This window comes from Pygocentrus nattereri, chromosome 19 (genome assembly GCF_015220715.1).
Source record: "Pygocentrus nattereri isolate fPygNat1 chromosome 19, fPygNat1.pri, whole genome shotgun sequence".
NCBI lineage: Eukaryota > Metazoa > Chordata > Actinopteri > Characiformes > Serrasalmidae > Pygocentrus > Pygocentrus nattereri.
Window position 1 is genome coordinate 34,698,099 of NC_051229.1, and position 25,000 is coordinate 34,723,098.

Here is a 25,000-nt window from a genome sequence, read left to right on the forward strand (position 1 = left end):
TAGGCCACGGCCAACTGGGACGAGTGTCTCCAGCGCCCGCTTTATTTATTTATATATCACTCTCCACAGCCCCCTCCTGCACATCTGTAATCCACGCTAATGCTCTAATTCTGCTGTTTGTTTACATCTCTGCCTCTCTCTCTCTGTCGATCTCTCGCACATGTGCTCTCTATTTGAGCTAAATGTGGGTGCAGCGATGACCTCCCACCTACTAAGAGTGATCTCTCTGCTTGATTAGCTCACCTGCGGTCATCTGGGTTAAGTGACAGCTAGTAACTCTTTTCTGGGCTGGACAGTCCTTTCACGGGTGGCATATTTCTGAGGATGTCCCAGTCTGTTGTGAAAAATATCATATTACCATATCAGAGCAGATTGAGTCATTTTGATAGGTCGGTATAGATCAGGGGTCAAGTCAGTCAGGTCCAGTTTAAATGTCCTCAAGCAGAAGTCCAGAGCATCATAATGTCGAGCTTGCGCTTTGATTCAGTAGCATATACTGTTTACTGAAGTAGGTGTAGCAACATCTTACACAGTCAACAACTGAGCTTCACATGAAATAAAGTACAGTTCCATCTGTTTTTAGATCACGCCATGTGAAATCTCCCTCTCACTCACTTTCTTCTCCGACTGCTGTTTCTCGCCTCGCCTCGCCTTCACCGCTCTCTGGAAAATAAGTTAAAAAAAATGAAAATGTTGGATGATGTAGGGCTCAGATGTAAGGCAACAAAACTGGGCTGGGGGATTCCTGTGAATATGTGGTCATAACTGTCCTTATCCAGCTTTGAGGAGACCGAAGGTCCTTTGAGCGGAGGGGTGAGTGTGCCAGAGAGACAGTTGGGTGAGAGAGTGACTCAGAAAATGGCCATAAATGGCCATATAGGGCAGTCTAGATTTCTTAACTGTCAGCATAAGCCCTGTTATTCAGAGCCAGTGTCCATATTTGATCAATTGTGCTGCTGCTCCTCGTGCATTTCCTATGCGTCAGCATGCATCCATAATTCAGTCCACTTCCTGTCTGCTCAGCATGCTTCCTGTGAGGGTGACGGAGGTGGATGGCTCTCAGCACACGCGTTTGTGCTGGAGATAGAGAAAGTGACTCATTGTGCTTTATTAATATCTCAGACGGTCGCGCTCCGCAGCCCCACCCTGAAACACTTTAACTTTATTTGCTAAAAATAATATATCCCTCAGTTTCTCTCTTTCCCTCTCGTTTCTGCCGCGTGAGCCGAGCAGGCCGGCCCGCTCCAATAGCCAGACAGCCCTGCCTAATGGGCCACTTTATTTAATATTGCATGGAAGATTTTTAGCCCGTCGCATGAAATTGGTGGGAATTTTTGAGGCGGCCGGCAACGTGAACGACTCCGTTTTAACAGAGTTTGACTTGAATCTGAACCCATCCCCCTTCACTTCACCAGCCTTTTAGTCAGTGCACACCTAAGCATAATCATTTTGGGGATGTTAGGTTTCTCCTGTCTCGTCCTCTCATTCATCCGTTCTTACTGTTTGTGCCGGTCACTCTGTTCTTACTTTATTTCTGCTTCCTTCTCTTCCCCGTGACAGGAAGTTGCAGGAGTCACAGGAGTCCATGGCCTCCAGGCTGGAGGAGGCAGAACACAAGGCCCAGAACCTACAGACAGGTAAAAGTAGTGGCGTTGCACGATTATTTCACGTTTTGTTCAAAAACAGTTGATTTAATGGATATTATATGACGAGTTCAGCAAAAGTGGGACGGATATGCTTCAGGTTGTGTTGCTCTTTGAGTGACCGGGTCCAAAACGGCTCTGTCGCAACAATTTCCAAAAGTTAATGTTCAAGGGAGAGAAAAACGTTCTTTAGGTTGATGTAAAGAGCTTTTATTAGTCATTTAGGAGCATTTTTATCGTACCGTCATTCATTGTGAAATTCAGACAAATAATATAAAAACATGCCAGTAACTGAAATGGTAGTGCAAGTTTGGGTTCTGACGGCAGTAACGTTACCATGACTGATCGCTGTAAGGGCTGCCATTCGTTTTGGAAGAGGAGGAGTCAGGAGTCGGATGCAGAGATTTCACATGAAAATTGGTTGCCTTTATGTCCATTTTGCTACTGCTCAGCAGTATTTTGGTATTTTGCGGTTGTGAACTGTTTCACTATTACAGCTAGGCCCTCAGTTTAGGTATTAATGCTAATTTCTGCTGTTGGATTTCTAACATGTTAGCGCTAACCTAACACTCCTGCACGTGAGCATCCTGTTCTTTCTAAGTTAAACACAGATATTTGAAGTGTCTGAATGCCATTGCGAATCTTGTATTTGAAACTTGTAACATTAACGTATCGCTGTTGTCGGATCAAAGCCTCTTATCTCTAAAATGGTAACTTTACGGAGCAAGGAAAAAATATACCTTGCTTTTAATGTAAGTGACTGGAACCAGACGTCTTGCCAAGTCATTCTGGCCCATTACTTTTGGTCCCTTCTTCATTAAATTTATACATGATGTAAAGAGCATTTTTAGAACAGGCATTTTCAAACTATGTCAAAAACTGAAAAAAGTCGTAAATGGAGTTACTTTTAACATACAGCTTCCGCTGCTGTTTTCCATTCCTAACAACTGATTTAAACCCGGTTAGGCTATGCGGATGATCTGTAGTGTGAGCGGAGAAATTAGTGACTCTTTAGCGCTCCGATCGAACGCTGAAGTGATCAGATTCCCTCCAAAATTATCGATTTACAACTGAATTCGAATTCAGAACCATCTGTGTTTGCGCACTGTGAAATTAGACCTCTGCATTTAACCCGTCCATGCAGTGAAACACCCACATACATGCACACTAGTGAACACACACACTAGGGGGCAGTGAGCACACTTGCCCAGAGCAGTGGGCAGCCCTATCCACGACGCCGGGGAGCAATTGGGGATTAGGTGCCTTGCTCAAGGGCACTTCAGTCATGGACTGTCAGCCAAGGGGATCGAACCGGCAACCTTCCGGTCACAGGCCTGGTTCCCTAACCTCCTGCCCCCGACTCCCTCAAGAACCGAGAACATTCAGAGATTTACTCAACAAGTGATTCAACCTACAGCCAATCACAGAGCTGGAAGAGCAGAGAAAAAGGAGAAGAGAGACAGAGGAGCTGCGTGTAAAACACAGGCAGATAAGAGCCGATGTCATGATTATGATGTTGATCCAGTCATCACATCACTATCTCTACAGTTTCAGCTCAGCTGCCAGTTTGTAGTGAAATGTTTCTCCAGCTCTCACTGTGATGTTAGCATTTTCAGCCCCATATTCATCCCCATTTCGCTTTGCATAAAAGCCCAAACGGGTCCAGTACGTTCTGCTCTGTTTGTTCCTTCTGATCTGAGGCGCTCTGGGAGTTTGATTTCTTATTCGTAGCCCAAACTCATTACGTGTGTTACTATCTCTCTCTGTCTAGTGTCTGAATTGAGACACACAACTGGTGTGTCCACCAAGAAGTGTCCCACTTTTGCTTTGTTCTCTCAAATTGTGTTTTAGTTGCTAGAATTTAGTGCATGATCACAGCACACTTTGTAGGAACTACCACTGATGTTAATTCAGGAGCTGGACTTGAATAAATTGCAGTATGTGACTAATTATGATGGTCTAAACACTGACACATTAATTGTGCAGCCATATGCTGGAAATTCATGCTCCTACAGCACTATTATAGCCTAGTACTCCAAAGGCAGCGTTGCTGTGGGTGGGTGAGAAGGCCTGCTGCATTTTCTACAGCTGTACGACTCACCATCAAATTAATTATGCAGGTGGATGAAAAGTTGCAGGACGGTCCAGCTGTAGTTGACTTTAAAGTTGTTGTTTTGTTAAGCTTGTGTGTGGGTTTATTTATACATTAAAAAAAAAATTTTTTTTTCTTTTGCAGTACTTGAAACAACTCAGGCAGAGCTATTTGACCTGAAGACCAAGTATGACGAGGAATCCACAGCAAAGTAAGTGTGGAGCAGGATGAATGTATGTGCGTCAGCAGAATTAATCTATAGAACCTTGCCCCTCCTCTCCCGTTTACTCTGGTGCTTTTTTCTGGGCCTATTTGGCAGCTCTGCTTGAGATAATATCAGCAGATTTATCCCCAATTCCCTGTTCTGGCAAAGCAAGTCCCCCTCTATCCTCTCTCTCTCCCCGCTTTTACAGCCTCTCCGAGCATTAGAGCCGCGCTGTAAATAACGAGAGATTAGATCCACACAGACAGTCGCACCACAGACCCCTTCCAAACAAGAAGGGGGTGGGTCTTTTTCCCAGTTTGAACCTGATATTTTTGAAGCTCGCTTGAGTGTGTGTGTTAAAGGTGAGGTGTGTGTGTGTGTGTGTGTGTGTGTGTGTGTGTGTGTGGTCGGAGCGCCCGCAGCAGTCTCCTCGTCTGCCTGTCACACAGGAATGCGTTGTCTCGCCGCCGCCACCGATGGCCTCAGGGCTATTTCAGGGCGTGTACCACCCAGCTTACTGGCAAGCATAATTATAGCTGCGCAAACCCACAGTGCCAGACGTGCCACACGCAGCCTCACTGCTCCCGATCGGCTGATCCTGGATCAGCTACACTGCTGTATCTTAGCTCTTTGTGCTCAGGCGCTCCTCCCGCAGCTGACCCAGGCTCAGTCCGGCCTGTTCCATATACGTACAGGCCTGTCCAGTCAGACCCACCACACGCAGCTCTATCAACAGCTCAGGACTCTGATCAATTACTTACTGTGTGGTTGATTCCTTTGAGCAGAAGTACAGTAATGTGTGTGAACGTGTGTGTGTGTGTGTGTGTGTGTGTGTGTGTGTGTGTGTGTGTGTATATATATATATATATATATATATATATATATAATACAAATTACGTAGTATGTAATTTTAAATGAATAAATGTGTGTTCTTATTACGTATTATTTTTAGAAATATTTTTATTTACTTTATTATTATTATTAGTTATTCATTCTTTAATATTCAAAATTACCTTGAGTTGACACATGACATTTTTGACATGACATCAGTGTATCAGTTTATCTTTTTACATAAATGATTATATTAGTACTTTGTGACTTATTTATTATTTTTATGAATTAGTTTATTAGTTGTTTCTTTCATATATTACATTCATTACCATATTATTATGAGTTTTTATTTATTTAGTTATTTATAAATAAATAATTAGAGAGGCAAACAGGTGTTTTTTCTGGTTCTCCTGCTTGGTTTGCGCAGCGTGGCGTTTGAAGTCATAGCGCTTTATACCCCTCTGGCCGCTACTTGGCACTGGACATGGTGATCTTAGGTTGATGGAGTGTCCCATTCTATTGATCAGTGCTTTTCAAAGGAGGTGATATAAGCTGTGTGCCGTTTTCCCCACAAGCAGGTCAGAGTAACGACGCTCCGGCTGGCAGTCAGAGAGCGACTATGATGGTGGAGGGAGGCTCTGTCAGGACTTTGATGCTTGACTTTCCTCTTTCCTGTCAATCAGCTACTCTTTACCCGCCCAATGCAGCACACAGAGCAGCTTAGAAGTGTGTGTGTGTGTGTCTGTTTCTGTGTGTGTGTGTGTGTGTGTGTGTGTGTGTGTGTGAGAGTGAGAGAGACACTGATTGCGGAGGTGAACATGCTCATACAAGGCAGATCAAAGCATCTCTACGCTCACCTGCACACCTGCGGGTTTCAGTCTGCGCTGTGTGACCTTTATAGGCACATTATTGTCAGCTCCTCTCTTTCTTCATGCTGTCTGTCTTTTCTGGTTCTCAGTCTTTCTCACTTTGTCTTTTCAGGGCTGTTTATGTCAGTCTCATCATGTTTATTGCATGTCTTGGTCTTTTGCCTTTCTCTCAAATCTCTGTCTCATGTTTACCTTCTGGTCAGTTGAGTGTGTTGACCAGCCTGCTCAGCCTGCTGATCCTGCTGCTGTTCACGCCTGAGACTCTGTCCCTCTCAGTGAAACACTGCCTCATTCTTCACTGACTGTCCTCAGAGCCCTGTGTGGACATTTGAACACTAAACAGTATCAGCGATTCTTTCTTTCCACTCAGCACTTTGTCTGGACTTCAGTAGAGTGACCTTTCTTTCTTTCTTTCTTTCTTTCTTTCTTTCTTTCTTTCTTTCTTTTCTTTCTTTCTTTCTTTCTTTCTTTCTTTCTTTCTTTCTTTCTTTCTTTCTTTCTTTCTTTCCACTCAGCAGCGTGTTGACCCTTTAATAGGCTGTTGTCTTTGACCTGTTTTTTTTTTCTTCCTTTGTTTTCGTTCCTTTTTTCCTGTTTTCTCCTTCTGTCTTTCTTTTTTTTCTTTTCTCTCTGTGTTTGATTTAGTATGCTGGGTTTTAATGCCCTCCTTTTCTCGCTCTGTTAATTCGGTCTCTGACACACGGTTGCTACAGTAAACTCTCCTCCTCCTTCATTAATAAACATGAGGGTCTCTCAGTCTTACAGGCCACACAAACAGAGGGAGGGTCTCGCAGCTCCTCAATGAGCCCTTGTTCGCTCTCTCGGGCTCTAATTGCGTCGCCGCAGAGAAACACGTACCAGTAAACATTTCCTGCTGCGCTCACGCACTCCACCTCTCTCTCTCTCTCTCTCTCTCTCTCTCTCTCTCTCTGTCTCTCTCTCTCTGTCTCTCTCTCTCTCTCTCTGTCTGTCTTTCTCTGTCTCTCTCTCTCGCTCTCTGTCTCTCTCTCTGTCTGTCTCTCTCTGTCTCTCTCTGTCTCTCTTTCTCTCTCTGTCTGTCTCTCTCTCTCTCTCTCTGTCTCTCTTTCTCTCTCTGTCTGTCTTTCTCTGTCTGTCTTTCTCTGTCTCTCTCTCTCGCTCTCTGTCTCTCTCTCTGTCTGTCTCTCTCTGTCTCTCTCTGTCTCTCTTTCTCTGTCTGTCTCTCTGTCTCTCTCTGTCTCTCTTTCTCTCTCTGTCTGTCTTTCTCTGTCTCTCTGTCTCTCTCTCTGTCTCTCTCTGTCTCTCTCTCTCTCTCTCTCTCTGTCTTTCTCTGTCTGTCTCTCTCTCTCTCTCTCTCTCTCTCTCTCTCTCTCTCTCTCTCTCTCTCTCTCTCTGTCTCTCTCTCATAAATGTTACTGAGTTGTCGCCCACATTATAGTGAGCACAGAACTTGTGCAGTGCTAAAACGTATGTAGTCTGGATTGAAGCAGATTCGAACCTAAGCATGCAGCACACTAGGCTTAGCGTGCGTGAAACCCACCGATCATGCACATTTGGTTACACACACGCAGAAAGTGGATGTATTATCTGCAGAGGATTTGGCATCCCGCTGAACGCAGCGCATGCTATCCGTTTCACAAAACCCACTGTTTTCTCTCCTATCTGCCATGAGCTGCAAATAAAGCCTTCTGAAGTTTTGATAGAGAGAGAGACAGATAGAGAGAGAGAGATAGAAGAGGTGTAGGTGGTGGGGGGGTGTGGGATTTGGACAGGGGGCAGCTGTGGGATTATGGGAGCTCAGAGATTGTGAACAGTAAGAGGCTCGGAGAGGGCTCGATTCAAAGAAAACCTCGCACATCCCCTCACAGTTCTGGGAAGAGCTTGGTTACACACTCTGTCGGTCTCTCTCTCTCTCTCTCTCTCTCTCTCTCTCTCTCTTTCACACACACACACACACACACACACAAACATACATATTGAATCCACTCAGGTTTCTTGTGGCATCATGCTCACCTATTTTATTAACAATACTGTGATGATTTGGCAATGACAGAAAACTGACAGACACAGCTAGACAGTGTACACACACACACTGGTGATCAGTGGAGATTATGGGAGTTGGAGCCTCCTCCACTGAGAGTCTCTGTAATGAAGGTTATGAAACCTGTCTGCCAGACATAAGTATTAGAGAAAATGTGATATGAAGACCCCACGGTAGTGCTGGTTAGATTGATATAATTCAGTATTGTGACATTTTCCAAACAAATAATGGTATGATATGGTAAGTTAGTATTAATAAAATGAATTCTTAATTATAAAAATAATAAGTGTCTTTCTTATACCCAAGGATATTTTACAGTTCTAGCAATACTACATATTGCCATAAAACATACACATGCACTTTTCTCCAGCTGAGAAAACCAGTCATCCAGATTGTGGCCCAGTCAAGCTCCACTACTGCGCATAAAAGCCACCCAGCGTACGGTACTCAAACTTCACTACCATGGTAAAATGTCTTCCAGCTCCTAACCCAGTCAATCTCGGCTACTGTGGTGAAAAGTCACCCAGCTCCCAACCCAGTCAAACACGGCTACTGTTGTGAAAAGTCACCCAGCTCCCAAACCAGTCAAACTGTGGTGAAAAGTCACCCAGCTCCCAACCCAGTCAAACACGGCTACTGTTGTGAAAAGTCACCCAGCTCCCAAACCAGTCAAACTGTGGTGAAAAGTCACCCAGCTCCCAAACCAGTCAAACTGTGGTGAAAAGTCACCCAGCTCCCAAACCAGTCAAACTGTGGTGAAAAGTCACCCAGCTCCCAAACCACTCAAACTGTGGTGAAAAGTCACCCAGCTCCCAAACCAGTCAAACTCGGCTACTGTGGTGAAAAGTCACCCAGCTCCCAAACCAGTCAAACTCGGCTACTGTAGTGAAAAGTCACCCAGCTCCCAAACCAGTCAAACTGGTGAAAAGTCACCCAGCTCCCAAACCAGTCAAACTGTGGTGAAAAGTCACCCAGCTCCCAAACCAGTCAAACTCGGCTACTGTGGTGAAAAGTCACCCAGCTCCCAAACCACTCAAACTCGGCTACTGTGGTGAAAAGTCACCCAGCTCCCAAACCACTCAAACTCGGCTACTGTGGTGAAAAGTCACCCAGCTCCCAAACCAGTCAAACTGGTGAAAAGTCACCCAGCTCCCAAACCAGTCAAACTGTGGTGAAAAGTCACCCAGCTCCCAAACCAGTCAAACTGGTGAAAAGTCACCCAGCTCCCAAACCAGTCAAACTGTGGTGAAAAGTCACCCAGCTCCCAAACCAGTCAAACTCGGCTACTGTGGTGAAAAGTCACCCAGCTCCCAAACCAGTCAAACTGTGGTGAAAAGTCACCCAGCTCCCAAACCAGTCAAACTCTGCTACTGTTGTGAAAAGTCACCCAGCTCCCAAACCAGTCAAACTGTGGTGAAAAGTCACCCAGCTCCCAAACCAGTCAAACTCGGCTACTGTGGTGAAAAGTCACCCAGCTCCCAAACCAGTCAAACTCGGCTACTGTGGTGAAAAGTCACCCAGCTCCCAAACCAGTCAAACTGTGGTGAAAAGTCACCCAGCTCCCAAACCAGTCAAACTGTGGTGAAAAGTCACCCAGCTCCCAAACCAGTCAAACTCGGCTACTGTGGTGAAAAGTCACCCAGCTCCCAAACCAGTCAAACTGTGGTGAAAAGTCACCCAGCTCCCAAACCAGTCAAACTGTGGTGAAAAGTCACCCAGCTCCCAAACCAGTCAAACTCGGCTACTGTGGTGAAAAGTCACCCAGCTCCCAAACCAGTCAAACTCGGCTACTGTAGTGAAAAGTCACCCAGCTCCTAAACCAGTCAAACTGTGGTGAAAAGTCACCCAGCTCCCAAACCAGTCAAACTGTGGTGAAAAGTCACCCAGCTCCCAAACCAGTCAAACTCGGCTACTGTGGTGAAAAGTCACCCAGCTCCCAAACCACTCAAACTCGGCTACTGTGGTGAAAAGTCACCCAGCTCCCAAACCACTCAAACTCGGCTACTGTGGTGAAAAGTCACCCAGCTCCCAAACCAATCAAACTGGTGAAAAGTCACCCAGCTCCCAAACCAGTCAAACTGTGGTGAAAAGTCACCCAGCTCCCAAACCAGTCAAACTGGTGAAAAGTCACCCAGCTCCCAAACCAGTCAAACTGTGGTGAAAAGTCACCCAGCTCCCAAACCAGTCAAACTCGGCTACTGTGGTGAAAAGTCACCCAGCTCCCAAACCAGTCAAACTGTGGTGAAAAGTCACCCAGCTCCCAAACCAGTCAAACTCTGCTACTGTTGTGAAAAGTCACCCAGCTCCCAAACCAGTCAAACTGTGGTGAAAAGTCACCCAGCTCCCAAACCAGTCAAACTCGGCTACTGTGGTGAAAAGTCACCCAGCTCCCAAACCAGTCAAACTCGGCTACTGTGGTGAAAAGTCACCCAGCTCCCAAACCAGTCAAACTGTGGTGAAAAGTCACCCAGCTCCCAAACCAGTCAAACTGTGGTGAAAAGTCACCCAGCTCCCAAACCAGTCAAACTCGGCTACTGTAGTGAAAAGTCACCCAGCTCCCAAACCAGTCAAACTGGTGAAAAGTCACCCAGCTCCCAAACCAGTCAAACTGTGGTGAAAAGTCACCCAGCTCCCAAACCAGTCAAACTCGGCTACTGTGGTGAAAAGTCACCCAGCTCCCAAACCACTCAAACTCGGCTACTGTGGTGAAAAGTCACCCAGCTCCCAAACCACTCAAACTCGGCTACTGTGGTGAAAAGTCACCCAGCTCCCAAACCAGTCAAACTGGTGAAAAGTCACCCAGCTCCCAAACCAGTCAAACTGTGGTGAAAAGTCACCCAGCTCCCAAACCAGTCAAACTGGTGAAAAGTCACCCAGCTCCCAAACCAGTCAAACTGTGGTGAAAAGTCACCCAGCTCCCAAACCAGTCAAACTCGGCTACTGTGGTGAAAAGTCACCCAGCTCCCAAACCAGTCAAACTGTGGTGAAAAGTCACCCAGCTCCCAAACCAGTCAAACTCTGCTACTGTTGTGAAAAGTCACCCAGCTCCCAAACCAGTCAAACTGTGGTGAAAAGTCACCCAGCTCCCAAACCAGTCAAACTCGGCTACTGTGGTGAAAAGTCACCCAGCTCCCAAACCAGTCAAACTCGGCTACTGTGGTGAAAAGTCACCCAGCTCCCAAACCAGTCAAACTGTGGTGAAAAGTCACCCAGCTCCCAAACCAGTCAAACTGTGGTGAAAAGTCACCCAGCTCCCAAACCAGTCAAACTCGGCTACTGTGGTGAAAAGTCACCCAGCTCCCAAACCAGTCAAACTGTGGTGAAAAGTCACCCAGCTCCCAAACCAGTCAAACTGTGGTGAAAAGTCACCCAGCTCCCAAACCAGTCAAACTCGGCTACTGTGGTGAAAAGTCACCCAGCTCCCAAACCAGTCAAACTCGGCTACTGTAGTGAAAAGTCACCCAGCTCCCAAACCAGTCAAACTGGTGAAAAGTCACCCAGCTCCCAAACCAGTCAAACTGTGGTGAAAAGTCACCCAGCTCCCAAACCAGTCAAACTCGGCTACTGTGGTGAAAAGTCACCCAGCTCCCAAACCACTCAAACTCGGCTACTGTGGTGAAAAGTCACCCAGCTCCCAAACCACTCAAACTCGGCTACTGTGGTGAAAAGTCACCCAGCTCCCAAACCAGTCAAACTGGTGAAAAGTCACCCAGCTCCCAAACCAGTCAAACTGTGGTGAAAAGTCACCCAGCTCCCAAACCAGTCAAACTGGTGAAAAGTCACCCAGCTCCCAAACCAGTCAAACTGTGGTGAAAAGTCACCCAGCTCCCAAACCAGTCAAACTCGGCTACTGTGGTGAAAAGTCACCCAGCTCCCAAACCAGTCAAACTGTGGTGAAAAGTCACCCAGCTCCCAAACCAGTCAAACTCTGCTACTGTTGTGAAAAGTCACCCAGCTCCCAAACCAGTCAAACTGTGGTGAAAAGTCACCCAGCTCCCAAACCAGTCAAACTCGGCTACTGTGGTGAAAAGTCACCCAGCTCCCAAACCAGTCAAACTCGGCTACTGTGGTGAAAAGTCACCCAGCTCCCAAACCAGTCAAACTGTGGTGAAAAGTCACCCAGCTCCCAAACCAGTCAAACTGTGGTGAAAAGTCACCCAGCTCCCAAACCAGTCAAACTCGGCTACTGTGGTGAAAAGTCACCCAGCTCCCAAACCAGTCAAACTCGGCTACTGTGGTGAAAAGTCACCCAGCTCCCAAACCAGTCAAACTGTGGTGAAAAGTCACCCAGCTCCCAAACCAGTCAAACTCGGCTACTGTGGTGAAAAGTCACCCAGCTCCCAAACCAGCCAAACTGTGGTGAAAAGTCACCCAGCTCCCAAACCAGTCAAACTGTGGTGAAAAGTCACCCAGCTCCCAAACCAGTCAAACTGTGGTGAAAAGTCACCCAGCTCCCAAACCAGTCAAACTGTGGTGAAAAGTCACCCAGCTCCCAAACCAGTCAAACTGTTGTGAAAAGTCACCCAGCTCCCAAACCAGTCAAACTGTGGTGAAAAGTCACCCAGCTCCCAAACCAGTCAAACTCGGCTACTGTGGTGAAAAGTCACCCAGCTCCCAAACCAGTCAAACTGTGGTGAAAAGTCACCCAGCTCCCAAACCAGTCAAACTGTGGTGAAAAGTCACCCAGCTCCCAAACCAGTCAACTGTGGTGAAAAGTCACCCAGCTCCCAAACCAGTCAAACTCGGCTACTGTGGTGAAAAGTCACCCAGCTCCCAAACCAGTCAAACTGTGGTGAAAAGTCACCCAGCTCCCAAACCAGTCAAACTGTGGTGAAAAGTCACCCAGCTCCCAAACCAGTCAAACTCGGCTACTGTGGTGAAAAGTCACCCAGCTCCCAAACCAGTCAAACTGTGGTGAAAAGTCACCCAGCTCCTAAACCAGTCAAACTGTGGTGAAAAGTCACCCAGCTCCCAAACCAGTCAAACTCGGCTACTGTGGTGAAAAGTCACCCAGCTCCCAAACCAGTCAAACTGTGGTGAAAAGTCACCCAGCTCCCAAACCAGTCAAACTCGGCTACTGTGGTGAAAAGTCACCCAACTCCCAAACCAGTCAAACTCGGCTACTGTGGTGAAAAGTCACCCAGCTCCCAAACCAGTCAAACTGTGGTGAAAAGTCACCCAGCTCCCAAACCAGTCAAACTGTGGTGAAAAGTCACCCAGCTCCCAAACCAGTCAAACTGTGGTGAAAAGTCACCCAGCTCCCAAACCAGTCAAACTGTGGTGAAAAGTCACCCAGCTCCTAAACCAGTCAAACTGTGGTGAAAAGTCACCCAGCTCCCAAACCAGTCAAACTGTGGTGAAAAGGTCACCCAGCTCCTAAACCAGTCAAACTCGGCTACTGTGGTGAAAAGTCACCCAGCTCCCAAACCAGTCAAACTGTGGTGAAAAGTCACCCAGCTCCTAAACCAGTCAAACTGTGGTGAAAAGTCACCCAGCTCCCAAACCAGTCAAACTCGGCTACTGTGGTGAAAAGTCACCCAGCTCCCAAACCAGTCAAACTGTGGTGAAAAGTCACCCAGCTCCCAAACCAGTCAAACTCGGCTACTGTGGTGAAAAGTCACCCAACTCCCAAACCAGTCAAACTCGGCTACTGTGGTGAAAAGTCACCCAGCTCCCAAACCAGTCAAACTGTGGTGAAAAGTCACCCAGCTCCCAAACCAGTCAAACTGTGGTGAAAAGTCACCCAGCTCCCAAACCAGTCAAACTGTGGTGAAAAGTCACCCAGCTCCCAAACCAGTCAAACTGTGGTGAAAAGTCACCCAGCTCCCAAACCAGTCAAACTGTGGTGAAAAGTCACCCAGCTCCTAAACCAGTCAAACTGTGGTGAAAAGTCACCCAGCTCCCAAACCAGTCAAACTGTGGTGAAAAGTCACCCAGCTCCCAAACCAGTCAAACTGTGGTGAAAAGTCACCCAGCTCCCAAACCAGTCAAACTGTGGTGAAAAGTCACCCAGCTCCTAAACCAGTCAAACTGTGGTGAAAAGTCACCCAGCTCCCAAACCAGTCAAACTGTGGTGAAAAGTCACCCAGCTCCCAAACCAGTCAAACACGGCTACTGTTGTGAAAAGTCACCCAGCTCCCAAACCAGTCAAACTGTGGTGAAAAGTCACCCAGCTCCCAAACCAGTCAAACTGTGGTGAAAAGTCACCCAGCTCCTAAACCAGTCAAACTGTGGTGAAAAGTCACCCAGCTCCTAAACCAGTCAAACTGTGGTGAAAAGTCACCCAGCTCCTAAACCAGTCAAACTGTGGTGAAAAGTCACCCAGCTCCCAAACCAGTCAAACTGTGGTGAAAAGTCACCCAGCTCCCAAACCAGTCAAACTGTGGTGAAAAGTCACCCAGCTCCCAAACCAGTCAAACTCGGCTACTGTGGTGAAAAGTCACCCAGCTCCCAAACCAGTCAAACTGTGGTGAAAAGTCACCCAGCTCCCAAACCAGTCAAACTGTGGTGAAAAGTCACCCAGCTCCCAAACCAGTCAAACTCGGCTACTGTGGTGAAAAGTCACCCAGCTCCCAAACCAGTCAAACTGTGGTGAAAAGTCACCCAGCTCCTAAACCAGTCAAACTGTGGTGAAAAGTCACCCAGCTCCCAAACCAGTCAAACTCGGCTACTGTGGTGAAAAGTCACCCAGCTCCCAAACCAGTCAAACTGTGGTGAAAAGTCACCCAGCTCCCAAACCAGTCAAACTGTGGTGAAAAGTCACCCAGCTCCCAAACCAGTCAAACTCGGCTACTGTGGTGAAAAGTCACCCAACTCCCAAACCAGTCAAACTCGGCTACTGTGGTGAAAAGTCACCCAGCTCCCAAACCAGTCAACTGTGGTGAAAAGTCACCCAGCTCCCAAACCAGTCAAACTGTGGTGAAAAGTCACCCAGCTCCCAAACCAGTCAAACTGTGGTGAAAAGTCACCCAGCTCCCAAACCAGTCAAACTGTGGTGAAAAGTCACCCAGCTCCCAAACCAGTCAAACTGTGGTGAAAAGTCACCCAGCTCCTAAACCAGTCAAACTGTGGTGAAAAGTCACCCAGCTCCCAAACCAGTCAAACTGTGGTGAAAAGTCACCCAGCTCCTAAACCAGTCAAACTCGGCTACTGTGGTGAAAAGTCACCCAGCTCCCAAACCAGTCAAACTGTGGTGAAAAGTCACCCAGCTCCTAAACCAGTCAAACTGTGGTGAAAAGTCACCCAGCTCCCAAACCAGTCAAACTCGGCTACTGTGGTGAAAAGTCACCCAGCTCCCAAACCAGTCAAACTGTGGTGAAAAGTCACCCAGCTCCCAAACCAGTCAAACTGTGGTGAAAAGTCACCCAGCTCCCAAACCAGTCAAACTCGGCTACTGTGGTGAAAAGTCACCCAACTCCCAAACCAAACTCGGCTACTGTGGTGAAAGTCACCCAGCTCCCAAACCAGTCAAACTGTGGTGAAAAGTCACCCAGCTCCCAAACCAGTCAAACTGTGGTGAAAAGTCACCCAGCTCCCAAACCAGTCAAACTGTGGTGAAAAGTCACCCAGCTCCCAAACCAGTCAAACTGTGGTGAAAAGTCACCCAGCTCCCAAACCAGTCAAACTGTGGTGAAAAGTCACCCAGCTCCTAAACCAGTCAAACTGTGGTGAAAAGTCACCCAGCTCCCAAACCAGTCAAACTGTGGTGAAAAGTCACCCAGCTCCCAAACCAGTCAAACTGTGGTGAAAAGTCACCCAGCTCCCAAACCAGTCAAACTGTGGTGAAAAGTCACCCAGCTCCCAAACCAGTCAAACTGTGGTGAAAAGTCACCCAGCTCCCAAACCAGTCAAACACGGCTACTGTTGTGAAAAGTCACCCAGCTCCCAAACCAGTCAAACTGTGGTGAAAAGTCACCCAGCTCCCAAACCAGTCAAACTGTGGTGAAAAGTCACCCAGCTCCTAAACCAGTCAAACTGTGGTGAAAAGTCACCCAGCTCCCAAACCAGTCAAACTGTGGTGAAAAGTCACCCAGCTCCCAAACCAGTCAAACTGTGGTGAAAAGTCACCCAGCTCCTAAACCAGTCAAACTGTGGTGAAAAGTCACCCAGCTCCCAAACCAGTCAAACTGTGGTGAAAAGTCACCCAGCTCCCAAACCAGTCAAACTGTGGTGAAAAGTCACCCAGCTCCCAAACCAGTCAAACTGTGGTGAAAAGTCACCCAGCTCCCAAACCAGTCAAACTGTGGTGAAAAGTCACCCAGCTCCCAAACCAGTCAAACACGGCTACTGTTGTGAAAAGTCACCCAGCTCCCAAACCAGTCAAACTGTGGTGAAAAGTCACCCAGCTCCCAAACCAGTCAAACTGTGGTGAAAAGTCACCCAGCTCCTAAACCAGTCAAACTGTGGTGAAAAGTCACCCAGCTCCTAAACCAGTCAAACTGTGGTGAAAAGTCACCCAGCTCCTAAACCAGTCAAACTGTGGTGAAAAGTCACCCAGCTCCCAACCGGGTCAAACTCGGCAACCACAGTGAAAAGTCACCCATCCAGTCAGATTTCCTTTTTGTGTTGAAATGTATCCCAATTGCGTTCTCCCAATTTTTATGGATTTTAAGCTGTTCTTTCAAAACTGAAGCACCCAGTAAAGCTAGCCATACACTAAGTAAGGTCGCTCTTTTACAGACTTTCTTTTAAGGTGATTAGACAGAGAGAGGATATCACACAGTGAATTTTAGCTGTTTGCTGTGGGGTAGTAGTGTGAATGAGTAGGTCCAGCATCATACCCTATTTTAGATGGTCATCTTAAAGTGTTTCAATTAAAACAGCTCGTTTTTGAAAAACAAATATCAGTGAATTCTAAAGGTTTTCATGTCAGAATTGGAAAGGAAAAAGTGTCGTTTGTGCCTCACAAGCAGTTTAGATGATGAACTATTTTTGTACCTTGTGCCTCTCTGCCTCCTCCGTACTGGAGCTGTAATGTCTGTCCATTAGCAAAGATGTTCTATCGATCCATCTCTAAATAGATCAATAGCTTTCCTCTCTTTTCCTCTCGTCCCTCGCCATCTTTCTCGCTTTTGCTCTCCTCCTCCGCTGCCGACTGTGTGAAGCAAGGCATGTGGGTGTGTGTTTGTGTGTTTGTGTGTGTATGTGTGGATAATGGAAATGATTGATCGATTTCATGGTTTGTTGGAGACCCCTCACCTCCCCCAGGTTTTCTCCCAACTTCTGGAATGTTACAGTTTTAGACACACAACACAAAACACAACATAACACACACACAAAACACTCTCAGCCCCAGGCTCTATCATAAGGTGCACAGAACTCTAGTGTGGTGAAATTTTTAAAGCAGCGCTGGACAATAAGCTGCGACTGCCCTTCATTTACAGTTATATGCAAAAGGTGATTTTCTAAGTGAAATTAATGAACATGTTCTCTACAGAGAACTCACTTCAATATGGAATTTGTCTGCTATTTAAACTTTTTCTGCACAACTTTAATATAACTGGGAAACAAATAAAACCTAAACTTTTGCACAGGCCAAATTATTGTTTTTCCCAACATATTAAATTCAGCAAATCACAATAATAATACTTATAAAGCATAAATAAGCTTACAATAACAGCAGTAAACAGAACATCATAAACAAACAAGAAAGCATATACAGAGTAATACAGAGGTGAACATAACAACAGTAATGGGCCGATCCACATTTTTACAGTTCTGATACGATTCCGGCTGTTCAGCTCATGTATAGCAGTCTCTGGATCTCTGAGACATGTTTTCCGGATGGCAGATTATTCCTGGGCTTTAAAAGCTCCGACAGGCTGTGAAATCCGATATTTCCCTCTACAGAGAGCGGTTGGTCTTTGACTGTAATGAAGTTCAGCAACTTTTCTGGAATTCCTTTAGCCTTTGGGTTGTCTGCTTTACGTGTACCGCTTTTCTGGAAAGCATCAGTGAGAGTCACTACATGGTGGTGTCTTCCTGTCTGTTAGCATGAACTCGTCCTCTCTCACATGAAACCTCTGCAGGTGATTAAACTGGTTGCACTGTATGATGCAGCTGTGCTTCCACCTCTCAACACACTGACATTACACACGTTACAAGTAGCAGTCTGGTCTTTTTGGTGTTTCCAGACTAAAATATCTCCAAACAAACATGATTTAACAAACAAACAAAAGCTAACGTTATTTGCTAACTCAGTTACAGACTGAAGGTGCTGTGGGTTCATGGTAAGTTATGTAACGGATTCTGGATTGATGATGTTTTATGTTACATTATGGGTGGGTTCATGGTCCACCACAAGCTGCGGAGTAGAATATGGATCGATTAGTGGATAGGCCTTGTCCGTCCAATGTCCAGTGAGTAAATTGTGTTAATATTGGTCCTGATACTGATATAGGATCGGATTGATGCCATCTCTACCTAACAGCCACCTGGGAGACTTGATAGAACCAGAACTGTGCCCATCAGATAAATAGCACTTTCATCTTTGAGAGAGAGAAAATTAACGTCCAGAGCTCAGACTTGTGAGGACACGTGAGAAGCAGAAAAAGATCAACCAGCTTCCAAGACTGAACTTTGGAGGTGTGGCTGCTGGTTTCTTTGAAATACTACAAAAGAGTTTCCTGAAAAGAACAGAAGCTGTAATAACGGTGACGAGTGGACGCACTAAACACTGAGAAATCTAGACTGTTTTATTGTTGAGGCTACTTTGTCATTTCCTGTTAAATACGTGTTCTGCTTTTTAACAGATGTTAAAATAACCTAATGTCAAATTTGCCTGAACAAAGGGTGGTCTCTGACTTTTGTACAGTGCTGTACCTGTTTTCCTGAGGTGTGGGGTCTCAGGTTGGGCTGTGGGTGGAGGGCTTGCATGCATGAGTCTCTCTCTCTCTCTCCCCTCCTACCTCCCCCCTCTCTTTTGCCTGAGTTGCCACAACAGATGCTCCTCCTAGTGGTCTAGCTGCCTTGGGCCTCCTCTCTGTGAGAGTGTGTGTATGTGTGCAATCAGGCTCATACACACCCACACACTGCTCTGAACAGGTCAGTAACCCCCCTTTCAGTGTTCAGTGTCTATTTTTTCCCCCACGTTACATCTAACAGCGTTTCCCTCCTGTCACTGGGCAGAGAGCGAAGGAGCCGCTGCACGGAGACGGTATTTTTAGAGGGAACCGTTCTAGCGGTCATGTTATATTTACAGTGCTCAGCACTGGACACTCTTGGATGGATAGAGCCCAGCGATGATGCAGCAGGAAGGCTCAGTCTGGGTGGTATGTGAAGGCGTGAGGAGAGTGGAATGGACCCGTCCACACTCCACCCACAAGTGCATTCTTTGAGGCTGTTAAGTTGAATAAGCTTCACAGAACACTGGCACAAATCCCATTCAGACTAAGAAGAAACTGTAGTGCTTGTATAGTTAGCTTGACATTATCACGCTGACTGTTTGTTTTTGTTATTAAATATGAGTGATTCTTCCCTCTAAGTGCTTTACACCACGAGGGTTCAAGTTTAGTATCATATCATATATATCGCAAAGCCTTTAGTCTGTCTACACTGGATTTGTCTGGAAACATCTATGCGTTAAAGAGCTTGTATATGGATTATTCTACCAATTTGGTTTAGAGTCAGAGTCGGAAACCCATTTGGACTTTTAACTGAGCAAAATCGATTTGCTTTGAGTGACGCTACACCTTTAATTATGTCTATTTTATTACCAGAAATGATTCCGCATTCCATTTTGTCAATAACACAGTCAAAACAATACCGAAATTTTGAAATGGAAAACAAAATGGAATATCGAATCACAGCTGTGATCACAGACCTGTGTTTGTTGGTCATGTACTGGATAACATTTTCGAGTTCTGCGAAAATTGTCACCGCCGTGACGTCGGTTCACTGGGGACTGTTTCGGTAGGACCAGTTTTCGCTGGTTTTGAGCAGAACTCAGAAATGTTACCCAGTACATGACCAGCAAGCACACCTCTGAATATTTGTGCACTCACATAATAGTCTTTTTCATTAAAACACAGAAAGTGTTGCTAAATTCTGTTTCGGTAGTGATAATAACTTAATGTTCCAAACTGAATTTCAGACTTTGGGACACATTTACTTCAAATCAGCAGGATATAACAGGGATGCAGTCTCACTGCCTGCTGTAAAGTGCAGGGGAGTGGCTAAAAATAAGGCTCCACCCATTGACCAAAACTCTCTGTTTTGGTAGTGACATGAAAATGTGGGACAGCATTTTTTTTATTACTTCATATTTAAAAAAAAAAAAAAAAAGTTGAAAAAAAATGCAACAAGTAAGCATTATTTTCACAAATGTACATTTAGGAGTTAGTGGTTTGGGACAGAGCCCTCCCAGTAGAAAGCACCCTATAAATTATGATTTTATATATGTTTAGCATATTGCTGTCTCAGTTATTACCTCAAGTCTAAATGCATAACATAATTCTTGTAAATATCTATCATCTGTATACATTATTTTTTTCTTATTTTTTATTAGAAATGATTTTCTTCAGTTGTTTTCTTTATTATATTAAATTGTTAAATAGAAGTGTTTTCACTACTGCTGTGAGACTGTACCCCACTGTACGTGCACACAAACACACACACACACACACTAAAACGTAAACCCCCTCTCCCTCTCTGCCTCTCTTCCCAGTGTCGGGGGGAAGAGCAATAGTGTGTTGTCCGTTTTGTCTCCTTTAAAGATTAATGGCATATTGATCGATTGCTCTGTGCACTGCTGTTTTGCCTGGGAGCTGCGGAGCTCCAGTGCAGCTAGCCGACCTTGACTAAAGAGGGAGAGTACATGTATTTGATCTCCTCGCCGTGTGCTGTTTTTTTATATTATTAAACCTGGATTTTGTGTCCCATGGCGGTGGATCACTTTTTACCGGGCTACATCACCATGGCAACTTGCGCTGCTCCAAGGAAGGTTAAAGAGGAATTCCAGCGATTTAGGTCATTCAGAGTGGTTTGGTGTGAAATGGTTCATTGAAGAGAATTTTTACCAATACAGGTTTCTTTACAGTGGTGGTGATGGGAACCAGGGGGTCACCATGACTACAGCACTAATATAGCCATTTTATTTACCATCAGAAACATTTTGGCCATTGAACGACAGCAGACATCAGGCAGTGTATTCATAACCACTTAATGTAATAACTTTCACTTTTAGAGGTGGGCGTCTGGTTCCTATCACCACCTCTGTGAACAGTTCTGACTCAGTAAGTCAGTGCATGACTTTTTCTTTGTTTACTTGCTGTATTTCCTTCTTTTGTGCTCTGTTTTCATTGGTTGTTGCGGGAATCCGTCCAGATTGAGTTGTTGATCACTTTACACTAGACGACACTCAGAGTCGGGTAAAAAAAAAACAAAAAAACAACATTAGATAAACTCCGACTGGTCTGAAACACAATCAGGGGAGGCCAGAAATCTGAGTCTGTGCCTCTTACAGTCGACGACTGACCCAAGCATCTACTGACTAGAGATGACCAGCACAGACTCGGCCAGACTGAGAATCAGCTAAAATCGAGGTAAAAGTCATGTAACCCCGGCGTTATAGTTCTCCTGCAAGCGCTGTCCAGTGTACTACAGCCGGAGCTACGGGCCAAACTGTGAAAACGTGTTGTGTTAATAAATATAAAGAAGTGCCAGAGTCAATTTATCGTGTTAACACGTTAACTTTGACATCACTTTACTTTATGTCACGTTTGCTTCATCCACTGTAAAGCGCTGTTTGTCTCATGATGCCACAAACATTGCTAAGAAACAAGAAGTGGCCCGGAAAGGACCAAAGCTGTCCACCTGCCTCCCTGATTGGTCAGATGCTTAGCAGTGTATTGAGAGCTGTTATGCTTTATGATCCTAAATCCCAAACCTGACCTGCCTTGGAGCAGGTTAGGCGTGAAGTTGCCGTGGTGATGTAGCCCAGTAAAAAGTGTTCCAAAAAAGAAAACCCAGCTTTAGATCAAACAAAGCCTAAAGTTAGCCAGCTACGCTAAAATCCTGCTTCGTGAGACAGACCCCCAGCATTCCTTCGCGTGCGTGTGTGTGTTAGGTCAGAGAGAGTTATGAGCTTCATTTGGAGTGGTGGTGATTCCTCCAGACGTCCCTGAAGGAGAGCTCCTGCCACATTCTCTTTATTTATAGGGGGCCACTGCTAAATCATTAAGAGCCGAGGAGCCGCTGCTGATCCTATAGGGCTCCCCCTGTGTACACGCACTCGCTCCGATATGAACATGACTCCCGGAGGATCCTGCAGGGTTCAGCAGCAGTGCACATCTGGGCAAACCATGCACTCGTGTACCCCTCCTTCTCCTCTTCTGTCTGCTTCCCTCACAGTAGCTTTAAACCAGGCCTGTGTGGACTCTTGTGTAAGCCTTTGTCACCTTCTTTATGCTTTGCTTCGCCTTCTTCCTCCATAGTCTCCATCCTGATCTGTTACCAGCAGTGTAACTAGGGTCTCGACCCCCTATACATCACGCATAAGTATATGCTTTCAGGACTAAACTTCGTATCTCCAAAATGAGAATTTTACAGGAGAGGGAAAAACCATACTTTACTTTCAATTTAAGTCAGTGGAACCAGACGGTTTTCCTACCAGTTTTCGGTCGTTTTTTTTGGTCCACTCAACATGAAATTTACACACAATGTGAATCACAACAGGCACTTTCAGCTGCATGTCAAAAATGAAAAAATTCACTTGCCTCTCCACTCACTTCTAACGCTAACCTAAATGTTTGCATTAGACTAAAAGGTCTATGAAAGGGCTAATGTCTGACATTCAGAATTCATCCCCTCAGTTTCATCAGTCTGTTTGTTACTGTGCCTTTAAGACTGGTCTGTGTAAATGAGCTCGGTTCTGATTGGCTGTCCTGTGTTAGGCCTGATTCCAGATAGCAGTCAGAGCAGAACCTCGCCTCGTAACTCGTAACCTTCTGTAGGCCCAAAAGGTGGATAGATGTGGTTTTTGTGACATCACAAACATGATGAATTTGAAACCTACCCACCACAGCACTGTATAAACACATCCGGCTTCTGTTACTGTATGTCTGAGAGTTTGTAGACACCTGCCGGCGAGGCTTTACGCCACACGCTGGAGCATTGCTGTGAGGATTTGATTGAGCGTTAGTGAGGTCAGGTACTGGTGTTAGATGATCAGTTCTGGATCACACCAACTCATCCCAAAGGTACTGGGATGGCAATGTCATTTTCTTTCTCTTTCTCGCCCCCCCCCCCCCCCCCCCCCCCCCCCCCTTATTTTTCCTCTCTCCTCCTCTTGTCCTTTTTTTTTGCCTCTCACTCCTCTCTGTCTCTCTCTTTCCCTCACTTTCTCACTCTCTTTCATCTCTCATTATTGTCCTTTTTTCTCTTTCTCTCACACCCTCTTTCTCAGTCTCTCTCTGCCTGTGTTGCTTTCACTCTCCCTTTTTCTCTCTTCCTTGTGTTTGTCTCTCTCCTCTCTCGCTCTCTTCCCTATCTATCTCTTCCCCCTCCCTCTCTCTCTCTCTCTCTCTCTCTCTCTCTCTCTCTCTCACTTTCTCTCTTTGTCTTTCACATGCTTTTTCTCAATCTCTCTCCCCCGTTCTCCCTTTCTCTCTACCTTTCTTACGCTCTTTTGTCACTCTCTCGCTGTCTTCCCTATCTGTCCCTCTCTCTCACTGTCTTTTGTCTCTCACTCTTGTCCTCCTTTTTGTCTCACTCCTTTCTCTCGCTCACTCTCTCTTGCTCTCGTCTTTCCCTGTCACGCTCTTTCTCAGTCTCTCTCCCCCATGTGGCCTTCACACTCTCTCTCTCTCTCTCTCTCTCTCTCTCTCTCTCTCTCTCCCTCCCCTGACACACACAGACATAATAACTCTTTCTGTCTCATCTTTTTTCCTCTTTTTCTCTCTTGCTCACACAAAAGCAAAACCCTAGTAGTCTCTGAAAGGGCAAGGAGAGAGGGAAGGAGGGAGAGAAAGAAAAAGCTAACAGGGTGTTATGAGGAGAGGCAGCGATGAGGAAAAAAAGGGGGATGGGTACAGAGGGAAATGAAAGTCTAATGGTCTAAATCTGAGAAATGTCGTAGCGGCCCTGGAGGATTTGGCCAGCTCTGCACAGGATATGAGAGAGAGAGGGAGATGGGGGGGAGGGTTAAATTCAGAAGATCCATTATGCCCGATGTCAGGTTGAGGTTTGTGGACTGCGCTCTTGACAGCAAACCAACAAAAGGGTTAATAACGACTTCCCTAAAGCCGCTTCCTTTGGGTGCTGTTTTTTAACCGGCGTTGTTGTGTTTCTGAGAATCCTGTTTCACTCAAATGCAGTGTTTTACAAGAAAGCAAAACTGGAATTGGGACGTTCAGAGCGGCGAATCAAACCATCAGTGAACCCACATCTGCTTTGTTTAGCATAAATAGCTCTGGCTGCATCCAGAGTTGTGCCCTGTTCACTATGTAGTGCACTGTTTTTTGGTCTTGCCAGTTTTGTAATTGTCAGCATGGAGAGGCATGTCCAGTGCTTTTACAGTCCCACAATGCACTGATATGTAGTGTACAGTGTTCCCTAGCTGACTCAGTACCCATAATGCATTTTGCTGCATGTGATTGTCTGCTGTTGACAAACCCTTGTAATATTAGTGTACGAAATCGTTCAGAGTTCACTGACCGTGTTTATGGAATAGTGTTCTGATTAGTGATCTTGATTTTCTAATGTAGAGAAAAGTGATTAGGGGACCACTTCTTCTCATGATTGTAGTGGTCTCTATAGTGCTCAAATATAGGGAATAGTGATTAGGGGACCACTTCTCTTCACTACAGTAGTGTTCTTTGTAGTGCTCCAATATAGGTAATAGTGATTAGGGGACCATTTCTATTCACTATAATAGTGTTCTCTGTAGTGCTCAAATATAGGGAATAGTGATTAGGGGACCATTTCTGTTCACTACAATAGTGTTCTTTGTAGCGCTCCAATATAGGTAATAGTGATTAGGGGACCATTTCTGTTCACTACAATAGTGTTCTTTGTAGCGCTCCAATATAGGGAATAGTATTAGGGGACCACTTCTCTTCACTATAATAGTGTTTTCTGTAGTGCTCTAATATAGGGGATAGTCTTTAGGGGACCACTTTTGTTCCCTATAGTAGTGTTCTCAATAGTGCTCTATTGTAGTGAATAGTGATTAGGAGACCGTTTTAAGCATATTGAATGAACTGTTTGTTTTTGTACCTCCTCCCACCCTCCAGCTTTGAGTATATGGTCAGTATGTGTGCTGTGCTGCAAGTGGCTGTGTGGAGGTTTGTGCAGCACCCACCCCCCAACACCCCGCCTCCCTTCTCAGTGCCTCTAAAAGAG

The 25,000-nt window shown here is 45.8% G+C and overlaps 1 protein-coding gene across 1 annotated transcript in view; it reads left to right on the forward strand.

The window, feature by feature from the left end:
* cux1b (cut-like homeobox 1b) overlaps positions 1-25,000 on the forward strand; it is a 231,930-nt gene that overhangs the window by 132,404 nt on the left and 74,526 nt on the right. The window contains exons 7-8 of the mRNA XM_037530974.1: positions 1,561-1,637; positions 3,880-3,946. Of these exons, the coding sequence (XP_037386871.1) occupies positions 1,561-1,637; positions 3,880-3,946 (144 nt within the window). The remainder of the gene's footprint in view (positions 1-1,560; positions 1,638-3,879; positions 3,947-25,000) is intronic.